At 38.8% G+C, this 12274-nt stretch overlaps 1 protein-coding gene and 1 pseudogene across 1 annotated transcript; both read left to right on the forward strand.

Moving 5' to 3' along the window:
* Positions 1–403: 403 nt before the first annotated feature.
* LOC144256511 (olfactory receptor class A-like protein 1) lies at positions 404–1149 on the forward strand (annotated as a pseudogene).
* Positions 1150–8168: 7019 nt separating this feature from the next.
* LOC113201047 (putative vomeronasal receptor-like protein 4) lies at positions 8169–9077 on the forward strand. The gene has a single exon (XM_026414613.2). It carries the CDS (start codon positions 8184–8186, stop codon positions 9075–9077), a length of 894 nt encoding a protein of 297 aa, XP_026270398.2. The 5' UTR covers positions 8169–8183.
* Positions 9078–12274: the final 3197 nt, after the last annotated feature.

Raw genomic sequence — 12274 nt, forward strand, 5'->3', positions numbered from 1 at the left:
CAGACAGAATTAAGTGAGAAACACGGGGAGAAATTCAGATTTGGGCAACTGTGGGTTGCATGCAGCCGTGCTGAGGTTGAGCACAGGGTGGGATTAAAGGCATGACAGTAGATTGGTTGTGCTTGTGTGAAACTTAAAAAGCTCAGAACCTTGGATACTAGTCCTCAAGATGTCATTTGAGAGAACATAGAATAAAACTCAAAGAATGTCACAGAGAAAGAATAGTAATAGTACAAAATAATAGTAGTGGTACAAAATCAGCACCAATATGTGTATTCTGGCTATTCACACACTAGAAAATTGCTGATGTGAAATATTTTCTGCAGGTACCTATAACCACTACTGTTCCTTTCTTCAAAAAGGTATTGTCCTTTTTGAATTTTTTCCGTCTATGAAGTAAGCAATGGGTTTGAGCCTTGTGAAGGGAACAGCACTTGTTTTTCTAACAGGACGTGGCATTTTGGGGAACATCTTTGTTTCTGTGAACTATATTTACTTTTCCAGAGGTATCGAGAGAAAACCTGTATACCTCATTCTCATCCACTTGGCTTTCACAAATCTCCCAATGCTTTGTACTAAAGGAACACCGAGGCATTAACCAGGTTGGGTTTGAGAAACCGCGTAGGTAATGTAGGCTGCAAGATTGTGGTTTATCTGGAGAGGGTGGCCCAGGCCGTCACCGTCACCCCAGAGCCCCGGGGCTGCGGGGCACGTCCTCCCCTTGCTTCCCTTCTTTTGGATACTCAATTCCTTGATGAGCACTTGCCGTTTTACATAGAGAATATCAGCAACATGAACACATCTCAGATTATTAGAAGTGACAACTACTGTTATTTTCAACCAGACAACTGGATGGTCGATTGGATTTTGTTCGCTCTCATGGTCCTATTAGACGCTGTGTTCCAGGGTGTCCTGGGCGGGGCCAGTGGCCACAGGGTCGTCCTCCTCCACAAGCACCACCAGCAGGTGCTCCACCTTCAGACCTCCAAGCTCCTCTACAGAACCCCCCCTGAGGTGAGGGCTGCTCAAATTGTTCTCCTTCTGATGCTTTGTTTTCTGTTTTTTTATTGAACAGATCTGTTTTATTTCTCTATATTCAACTTTCTCCTTCCACAAGAATTCCATAGCAGTAGGTACTCAAGAATTTGAGACTCTTGGTCATGCAAATCTCATCCCTTTTGTGCTGATTCACAAATATGGACAGTTGGCTAAAAGTTGTTCTTAGAGAAAAACACATGGAAAAAATGTCCACCTCACTGATCCTTTCAATCACTAAGTTTGAACTCACCGTTAGTTGTGTTGTGGTGTGCGATGCAAAGCCTCCTTCCCCCACCTTTCAGGAAGGGCCTGACATTCTCCTGCCTGTGAGATGGCTCCTTCATACCACCAGTTCTGCTGGTCAGGTGCAGAACATCATTTTGGTGAATTGTATCAGAGGTACCTATATATTCCTTGGTATCGTAACTTCACTTCTAGGACCCAATGTTGCTGATATACATGTTCATGTAAGATATTCAGCTGGGCATGCTGGCACACCCCTGTAATCCCAGTGGCTTGGGAGTCTAAGGGAAGAGGATCACAAATTTAAGACCAGCCTCAGCAACTTGGTGAGGCCCAAAGCAAATTAGCAAGACTCCATCTCTAAATAGCATATAAAAAAGTACTGGGTGATGTGGCTCAGTCATTAAGCAACCTTGGGTTCCATCTTGGGTACTAAAAATGAATAAATAAATAAAATAAAAAAACAGACATACAGTATGGAAAAACTTTTAGATTGCAGTGCTATTTTGAATACAAATCTCAACGACCAGGAGTGGGGCAATTTTGGTTGTTATTTGTGGATATTCCTAAATGTCCATCCACCCAATTGGATGTTATTTGGACTTGTTAAAGGAAGGGTGAGTTCAAGCTGGGTTCATATGTGCAGGTATCTAAGGCGTACTTTAAAGATCATGCAGTTTCATAGTGTTTTAAAAAGGAACACAACATGCCTTTGGGTTTCCCTGCATGTGGACATCTGCACAGCCAACAGACACCCACAGAGAAGTTGCCTCTTTTGAGAAATGAGTTTAGTGCAGGTGTATTAAGCAGAAAGTTCACTTTTTTCTTTTTGATCTTCTAAATATTTGAATGCACTTTTAAACAAATGAATGGAAAATCTGTGTTGAAAATGATCTGTGTCCTGCTTCAAGCCATTGGGCTTAGTCCCCAGTGCTTTGTCTTTCCTAGCTTTAGAGACCCACAAAGTATTATGGCTCTAAGTTAAGGGACACTTGCTTTGTCCTTTTCTTAAGCCAGAAGAAAGTTGCATGTGGGTGTGGAATGCACAGTTCTGACCATAAGGGGTTTGGTGAAGCCATTCTGAGCCACCTGTGATGCTGGTCTGTTTAATCACTGACAAAGGAGACACAGATGTGTTCCCGCGTGACGGAGGCCCTGCTGTCTCTGTGGTCCTGCGTTTGGGTGTCTTCTCTCGTAGGCAGTGGTGAATGCCTGCGCTTTCCATTTTGTGCCATGTCAATGGAGATTTTAACTTGCTTAGTGACATTATTATGCCATATTCCAACACACCCAGGACCTTATCTTCCTTATGTATGGTTGCTGGCTTGAAGACAGGAAGTGAATTATCTTAGCTGCACAGCTTTCCTGTGACAGCCTGACATCTGTGACACCTTCTCTGTGACAGCATAGAGAAGCAGACCATGTGAACCCTCCCTGAATAGGCACTGGTCCTGGACTCAAGAGGAGGAATCCTGACTCGCAGGGAGGAATGTCATGGAAGGGCCAGATCTTGAAGAACAGGCCCCTGAGCATTAGGCTTATAGAAAGTTTTCAGCTGAACAAGAGGAAGGCTTGGGACTCTCAGTGAAGTTAGTCAAGGTTTGCCTGAATCTTAGTTTTCTTCCATGTTATTCTATCTCCATCCAAAAAGTTGGGGTTGAGTTGAGAAAGCTTACATACATACATTTAGAATTATTGGCAGAAATTATTGAGAAAGAGAAGGACTTGATTAAAATATTACACATCTAAAGGAGTGGTTAGGAGATAAACTAGAAGTGTTGGTCAGTAGAGCACACCAACAGGGCACATCAATGAGCTTTGGTATTTCAGGTGTTTGTGGTTTTGTTTTCAACAATAAAGTGGAAGTAGTCAGGTGAGCTCTGCCTCTGTTTGCCTTCGAAAGTGTTCATAATAATTAAAGATTGCTCAATAATAGCAATATTGGTGACAGAGATAAACTTCTAAGTTAAAAAGTTAAAGACACTACATGAAATCAGCCTACAATGTTAATACTGACTCATAAACAAGTTGATAAATATTAAGACAAAGACAAAAAAATTGAAAAAAAACCTAGAAGAATGCTTTACCTAAAACTCAACATGATTCCTAAATGGTAGAGGATTTCTCACAAGAAATCCTGGACCTGAGAAATTACATTTGCAGGAGAAAGGATAAAACTGTTTTTAGGTATATATGACAGCAGAATGCACTTCGACCCATTGTACACAGTTGCAGCACAACTTTTCATTTCTCTGGTTGTACACGGTGTAGCATCACACCATATGTGCAGTTACACATGTACTTAGGGTAATGATGTCCATCTCATTCCACCATCTTTCCTGCCCTCTTACCCCCTCCCCTTCCTTCACCTCCCTCCCCTTTGCTCAATCACAGTTCCTCCATTTTTCCCATGCCCCTCCCCCCACCATTATGGATCAGCATCCACTTCTCAGAGAGAACATTTGGCCTTTAATTTTTGGGGATTGATTTACTTCACTCAGAATGATATTCTCCAACTCCATCCACTTACCTGCAAATCCCATAATTTTATTCTCTTTTAATGCTGAGTAATATTCCATTGTGTATATGTACCATAGTTACTTTATCCATTCATCTATTGATGGGCATTTAGATTGGTTCCATAGTTAAGCTATTGTGAATTGAGCTGTATAAACATTGATGTGGCTGCGTCACTGTAGTATATTGATTTTAAGTCCTTTGTGTGTAAACCAAGAAGTGGAATAGTTGGGTCAAATGTTAGTTCCATTCCAAGTTTTCAAGGAATCTCCATAGTGCTTTCCAGATTGGTCGCACCAATTTGCAGCAAGGTATGAGTGTGCCTTTTCCCCACATCCTCGCCAACATTCACTGTGTTTGTATTCTTGATAACTGCCATTCTGACTGGTGTGAGATGAAATCTCAGAGTTTTTAAAAACTATTTTAATTTTATTTGTTTTAATTAGTCATACATGGCAGTAGAATGCATTTATGCACTTTGGTATGTCATACATAGATGGGGTATAACTTCTCATTTCCTGAGTGCACATGTTGCAGAATCCCAGTGGTCATGCAGTCACATAGACACACACAGTAATCGTGTCTGTTTTGTTTTACTATCTTTCCTATCCCCACATCCTGTCCTCTGACCTCCCTTCACGTCCCTCCACCTAACCTAAGGTAGTGTGTCGGGGCTGTCCTGAACGGGAGCTTGCTCACCCCTTCAAGTCCTGAGTGAAGAGGTCCTGGACTGGTACTGGGCCCTGCACTGTGTGTGGACTTGCCTCTGCTAGGATAAAAGAGGTGCAGCTCTGGGAGTGGATGTCACTGAACGTGTTGAATTACACCCACCTGGTTGTTGTGATCCTACTCTTTGCCCTTTTTTTGGATAGAATGTTCCATGGAACAGCTCCCCCAAGTACTAAAAGTCAAGCCTCAGAACGTGCCCTCTCTCTCTTGCCAGCCCCTCGTGTTTTTCTCTTGTCCACCCCCCCCCCTTGTGGGAGCTTGAGGCTGGAGCCGGGGAAGCCCTCCTGAAGCCCAGTGTCTGCTGGTCATTTCATGACACCCCAAAGTCCCTGAGTGATCCTGTTCGGGAGCCTGTGCTGGATGGGGGCTACAGTCATGCTGTTCTCTAGTGCCCCCTGCCTTATTATGAACTAGCATCCGCATATTAGAGAAAACATTCAGCGTTTGGTTTGGGAGGAATGGCTTATTTTGCTTAGCATGGTATTCTCCAAGTCCATCCATTTTCTTCTTTAAAGCTGAGTAATATTTCATTGAATATAAATACCACATTTTCTTTATCCCTAGGTTGTTTCCACAGTTTAGCTATTGTGGATTGAGCTTCTATAAACATTGACGTGGCTGCCTTACTGTAGTATGCTGATTTTAAGTCCTTTGGGTATAAACTGAGGAGTGGGATAGCTGGATTCATTCCCAGTTTTCTGAGGAATCTCCACACTGCTTTCCAGATTGGTTGCACCAATTTGCAGTCCCACCAACAATGTGTGAGTGTACCTTTTCCCCACATCCTCACCAACATGTATTGTTGCCTGTGTTCTTGATGATTGCCATTCTGACAGGAGTGAGATGAAATCTTTGTGTTATTTTGATTTGAATTTCTCTAATTGCTAGAGATGTTGAGAACTTTTAAAAATATATTTGTTGAATGATTGTATTTCTTCTTCTGTGAAGTGTCTGTTCAGTTCCTTAGCCCATTTATTGATTGGGTTATTTGTTTTTTGAATTATTTATATATCCTAGAGATTAATGCTTTATCAGAGGTGCATGTTGTGAAGATTTTCTCCCAATCTGTAGGTGCTCTCCTCACATTATTGATTGTTTCCTTTGCTGAGAAGAGGCTTTTTGATTTTAATCCATCCCATTTATTGATTCATTATTGTGCTTTAGGAGTCTTGTTAAAGAAGTCAGATTATAGGCCAACACGATTAAGATTTGGGTCTACTTTTTCTTCTATTAGGCAAATAGAATCTAGTCTTTGATTCACTTTGAGTTGATTTTTGTGCAGGGTGAGAGATAGAGGTTTAATTTCATTTTACTACATATGGATTTCCAGTTTTGCCAGCACCATTTGTTGAATAAGCTGCCTTTTCTCCATTGAGTGTTTTTGGCACCTCTGTCTAGTATGAGATAACCGTATTTATGTAGATTTATGTCTGTGTCCTCTATTCTGTACCATTGATCTACAAGTCTATGTTGTGCCAATACCATGCCATTTTTGTTACTATAGCTCTGTAGTATAGTTTAAGGTCTGGTATTGTGATGCCTCCTGCTTCACTCTGCCTGCTAAGGATTGCTTTAGCTACTCTGGGTCTCTTATTTTCCAAATAAATTTTATGATTGCCTTTTCTATTTCTATGAATAATGTCATTGGGATTTTAATAGAAATTGCATTAAATCTATGTAATGCTTTTGATAGTATGGCCATTTTGACAATATTAATTCTGCCTATCTAGGATCATGGGAGATCTTTCCATCTTCTGAGGTCTTCTTCAGTTTCTCTCTTTAGTGTTCTGTAATTTTCATTGTAGAGATCTTTCACCTCTTTTGTTAGATTGATTCCCAGATATTTTTTGGGCTATTCTGAATGGAGTAGTTTTTCTAATTGCTCTTTCAGTGGATCCATCGCTGATGCATAGGAATGCGTTTGATTTAAGGGTGTTGATTTTATATCCTGTTACTTTACTGAAGTCATTTATTAGTTCTAAAAGTTTTCTGATAGAATTTTTGGATCTTCTAGATATAGAATCATGTCATCACCAAACAGTGATAGTTTGAGTTCTTCTTTGCCTATTTGTTTCCCTTTAATTTTCTTCTTTTGTCCAGTTGCTCTGGCTAGAGTTTCAGGATGATATTGAATTGAAGTGGTGAAAGAAGACATCCTCGTCTTGTTCCAGTTTTTAGAGGGAATGCTTTCAATTTTTCTCCATTTAGATGTGCTGGCCTTGGGTTTAGCATATATAGTTTTTACAATGTTGAGAGATGCTCCTATGATCCCTAGTTTTTCTTGTGCTTTGAACATGAAGCATTTTGTCACATGCTTTTTCTGCATCTATTGAGATGATCATATGATTCTTATTTGTAAGTCTATTAATATGATTAATTACTTGTATTGGTTTCCATATGTTGAACCAACCCTATATCCCTGGGATGAACCCCACTTGATGTAGTGCACTATATTTTTAATATGTTTTTGTATGTGATTTCTGCCAGAATTTTATTGAGAATTTTTGCATCTATGTTCATCAGGGTATTGGTCTGAAGTTTTCTTTCCTTGATGTGTCTTTGTCTGGTTTTGGTATCAGGGTCATATTAGCCTGTTTGGAAGAGTTCTCTCCTTTTCTATTTTATGGAATACTTTGAGGAGTATTGGTGTTAATTCTTCTTTGAAAGTCTTGTAGTACTCAGCTGAGAATCCATCTGGCCCTGGGCTTTTCTTGGTTGGTAGGCTTTCGGTGACATGTTCTATTTCATTACTTGAAATTGATCTGTTTAAATCATGTATAACCTCTTCATTCAGTTTGGGTAGGTCATATGTCTCTAGAAATTTATTGATGTCATTAAAATTTCCATTTTATTGGAATATAAATTTTCAAAACAATTTCTAATTATCTTCTGTATTTCAGACATGTCCATTGTGATAGTTTGGGAAGGCAGGAGTTGGAAAAAAATATGACAATAACTAGAAATATACAAGAAACATGAAAATGTTTGATAAGTCCTCAGGGCCATAATATTCCTGACTACTGTCATTTTTATCTTTGATTTATTAGTTGAATCTACTTTGCCTGGATCATGAAAGCTTGTATTATAAGTCATGAGAGAGAAACGAACATTGAACAAAGGAAGGGACAATATGGAAGCTGAACTATGGCTGAATTTACATTTGTTAAATACATCAAAGTTACTGGACTTTACAAATGCTCGTGCAGGAAGAAGAGAGGCCAAGATGACCCTGGACATTTGCAATTCATTAATGAGCATATTATAGAATGAATTAAAAAGGACAGAGAGAAATCTGATTGGGTAAGTGCAGGTTTAATGTATCCATGCTGAGGTTGAACTCAGATGGGAAACCAAGGATTAGACGAAGCGGCCTGGTATTAAGTGTATGGAGTTTGGAAAACTTCAGAGTTGAAAATTTAGATTTTTGAATAATATTCCTAAAGATGGCATTAAAAATATACGTCATTCTTAAATTGCCAAATAAAATGAAATAACCCTCTGTACACAATCTCCACCACTACATATGTCCTGATTGTTTTAACACTCTAGAAATTGCTGTCGTGTAATATTTCTTTGCAGATAAATATCATCATTACTGTTGCTTTCTTCAAAAAAGTGTTTGGTACAAGCAATTTTTTCTGCATATGAAGTAAGAAATGATTTTGCACCTTGTGAAGGGAATAATGTTCATGTTTCTAACAGGACTTGGCGTTGTGGGGAACACCTTTGTTCTTGTGAACTATATGGGCTTGTTTAGAAGCACTATGAAATGTATCCACCTCATTCTCATTCATTTGGCTTTTACAAACATCATTACACTTCTAACAGGAGGCATGCCAAGGACAATATCCACTTTTGGGTTGAGAGACCTTATAGATGATATAACCTGTAAAATTGTGGTTTACTTCAGCAGGGTGGCCCGGGGCCTGTCCATCTGCACCACCAGTCTCCTCACAGTGGTCCAGGCCATCACCATCAGTCCCAGAGCCTCCAAGTGGAGGAGGCTGCAGCCCAGGTCTGCATGGCACATACTTTCCTTGTTGCTCTTCTTTTGGATTCTCAATTCCTTAATAAGCATGAACTTACCATTTTACATAAAAAATACCAGCAGAATGAACACATCACAAATTATTAGCCATTACAACTATTGTTCTTTCCAATCACAAAACTGGATAATTAGATGGATTTTTATTGTTCTCATGGTCCTTCGAGATGCTGTGTTCCAGGGTGTCATGGGCTGGGCCAGTGGCTACATGGTCTTCCTCCTCCACAAGCACCACCAGCAGGTGCTCCACCTTCAGACCTCCAAGCTCCTCCACAGAACCCCCCCTGAGGTGAAGGCTGCAAAGAGTGTCCTCCTTCTGATGCTCTGCTTTCTCTTCTTCTATTGGACAGATTGTTTCATGGCTTTATATGTCACTTTTTCTTTAAAGAAGAATTTCATAGAAGTAAGTGTTCTGAAATTTGTGGACCTTGGATATGCAGTCCTCAGCCCATTTGTGCTGATTCACAAGGATGGACACCTGGCTGAATGTTGGCCCACTCAGTGAGAGATAGATTGAGAAAACTTGTATTTTATTGATCTTTTTAGTAAGTTTTTAAAAACAATTCATATATATATATATATATATATATATATATATATGCTCGTGTGTGTGTATATATTTATATATATTTGCTATATGTGATGGAAACACAAAGTAAGGGTAACTGTTTAATGGTGCTTTCTCTGTGCCTCTTTATGTCTCTTTATATATTTCCAGGTTTTACTTCCCTTGTAAACCTCAAACTTTGCTGATGTGTATTATATCTAAGGTTTATTTATTTATGATTAACAGAAAATATTTTGATGGTCATAGTAATTAAAAATAGAGTGGAGTAATATGCATAATTAGCCATAATTTACATTATGAAATACGCAAGAGTACTAAAGGTGTAGTTGTCTCATTTCATAGAAAGATGAATGGAGGTATAATGAAAATAATTTACTGTTATTTGGATGTTTTATGATGTCCAAATCACAAGTTGAATGTATTTACTACAATGAATGAGAATTTGGTGGTGATCACAATTTGTGGCTTGTTTCAAGAAAGTGCTAGTTAGAGTCTTTATCCTGCTTGATTTTGTCCCCCTGTTTTCAGAAATCCAAATCATATTCAGATTTTTAATGAAGTGAACTTAATTTCCCTTTTCCCTAAATGGAACCAAAACATATACTCATGTAGAGTGCACAGATCTGGTAATAAGGCATTTGACTAAGGCATTTGGAAATATTTTTGATGCTGTTGCTGTATTCATCATATTTCCTGTGAGACATCAGAACTGATGATTCCCCTCCATTGTCAAGTTGTCCTGTGTATCTTTCTATGACCCTGATTACTTTGGATGTTTTACTTCTCTGATAGGAAGTGGTGAAGGCCTTTCCTTTGTGGTTTGTTTTTTACTATATCAACTCGTATTTAAAGTAATTTCCTAATGCTATTACATCCTACTCCAAAATTAGAGTCATCTGCTTGACATAATAGTGGCGTCCTTGAAGATAAAGGGTGTACTACTTGCTTAGTTCCACAGTTCTCTTGAGACAGCTGTCGCCTGAAATCTAGCACAGAGAACAAGACAAGGTGAGCCACCCCTGAACAGGTCTTCACTTGGGCTCAAGAGCAAGGAGAGCAAATCCCAGAACTGCAGTCAGGAAGGAATGACATGTGCCCCATAATTATTAGATGACTGAGCACCAACGACAGAGAGATATCTGGATGAATAAGAAGATGGCTCATGGCTGTTGGAAACAATTTGTCAAGATTCACCTGGACTTTATTTTTTTCTACATAAGTATGATTCTTCTTTACTATAAAATGTGGGCATTGAGTTGAGAAAATACAAGTGCATCTGAATGCTTAATTAGAAAATAATCGAAAAGAATGAGGTGCATGATTAAGTTTGTTACACACATGTGGAGTGGGAGAGGGGAGAGAGATATGGGAAACACTGGCCATTGGAACACACTGACATGACTGGTAGCACATCTAGTTTTTTTTAATTTCTCAAATACCTGTATGTTTTTCAAAGCAGTAAAATATAAATAGTGAGATGAACTCTGCATCAATTGCACCTTAGAGAGTTTACATGATGTTTGTAGTTGTGATGATGGAATATTCCCCTAATTTTGTGAAATACACCTCCACATTCAGAAACTCAGAGGACCTTATTGTATTGAATTCACATAGCGATGTTTATACAGAGACCTGTAGTTGCTAAAAATTAAAACAAAAACATAACAAAAGCAACCATAAGAATACCTCAAGTAAAAGTCATCAACCATTCATCAGAAAATTGAAAGAGGCACAATTACAGAAACTCATGTAGATGTTTTGTTTGTTTTCTTTTTTTTTTAACATTGGCTCTGAATATTTTTTTGGGGGGAATTTAGTACTGTTTTCTTTTTTATTGGTTCTTTTTTGTTATACATGATATAATAAGATTCATTTTTACATAATCATAACAACACGACATATAATTTATTCTATTTGAATCCCCAATACTTCCATGTTTGTTCTTTCTCATCTTGTGCTCTTTCTGAAATTTATCTATAGTTATTTTTTAAAATTAGCACCTTATGTAAGCTAATCCAAAATTAGGTCAGGAGATGAAAAATAAATAGAAAAATATCAATGAAGAGGACAAAGGGAAGTGAAGGAAAGGGGAGGGGTGTGGAATAGGGAGAGATAGTGGGATGAACTGGACCTACCTTTCCCAGGGACATATATGATATGCCTCAGTGAGTCATGTGGAGTTTTCATTTCACAGCTGCAAACATCCATACATTAATATTTATACAAAGCCCTCCCTTGTACTTAATTATGGATCTATTTTCCATAAAGATAAGAGAGAAATACATGTGTGAAGAGATACAGAGGCAACCAATATTTATGAAATGACAAGTCTGACAATGCTCATAAACACCTATGATGAAAGTACTTTGACCAATATGACCAAAGTGATCTACAATCACTATGAAATGGCAATGACATTTTTCACAATACTAGTGAAATAGCCCAAAATTCATATGGAAGAGGAGAAGACCAGAGAGTCAACATGATCCTTTGCAACAAGAGCCATGCAACAAGAGGCATCAAAATCACATCTCAAACTATTTTACAGAGCTATAGGAAGATGACAGCTGGTATTGACATAAGAAGGCCAATAGAATAAACAGAAGACAGGGACAACCCACACAGGAACAGACACCTGACCTCTGACAAAGGTGCCAAACATGTATGTTGGAGGAAAGGCAGTGTTGTGCATACTGGATATTCAGACAGAAAAAAGTGCTGCATGCCCATTTCTCACCCTGCAGAAACACCAATTTAAAATCTACTAGAAAACTAGAAATGACACCTGAAGCACTGCAGCTGCTTTCAGAGACACTGTGAAACATCCACCCACTGAAATAAGCACTAACCTCCTTCATAAGTCTCCTAAAGCTCAAGAAAAAAGCGGAGGAGGGCTGGGGCTGTCGCTCAATGGCAGAGTGCTTGCCTAGCATGTGTGAGGCACTGGGTTCGATCTTCAGCACCACATGAAAATAAACAAATAAAATAAAGGCATTCTGTCCATCTACAACTAGAAAAAACAAATAAAAACAAAAACAAAAATTAAAAAAACAAGCAGGGCATAGTGGTGCATGCTTAAAATCCCAGTGGATGAGGAGGCTGAGGCAGGAGGAGCTCAAGTGGAAAGCAAGCAT

Source organism: Urocitellus parryii, chromosome 8 (genome assembly GCF_045843805.1).
Source record: "Urocitellus parryii isolate mUroPar1 chromosome 8, mUroPar1.hap1, whole genome shotgun sequence".
Taxonomy (NCBI): Eukaryota; Metazoa; Chordata; class Mammalia; order Rodentia; family Sciuridae; genus Urocitellus; species Urocitellus parryii.

Excerpts from the sequence above, each read along its gene's own strand:
- LOC113201047 (XM_026414613.2), top strand. The coding sequence starts at position 8,184 with ATGATTTTGCACCTTGTGAAGGGAATAATGTTCATGTTTCTAACAGGA.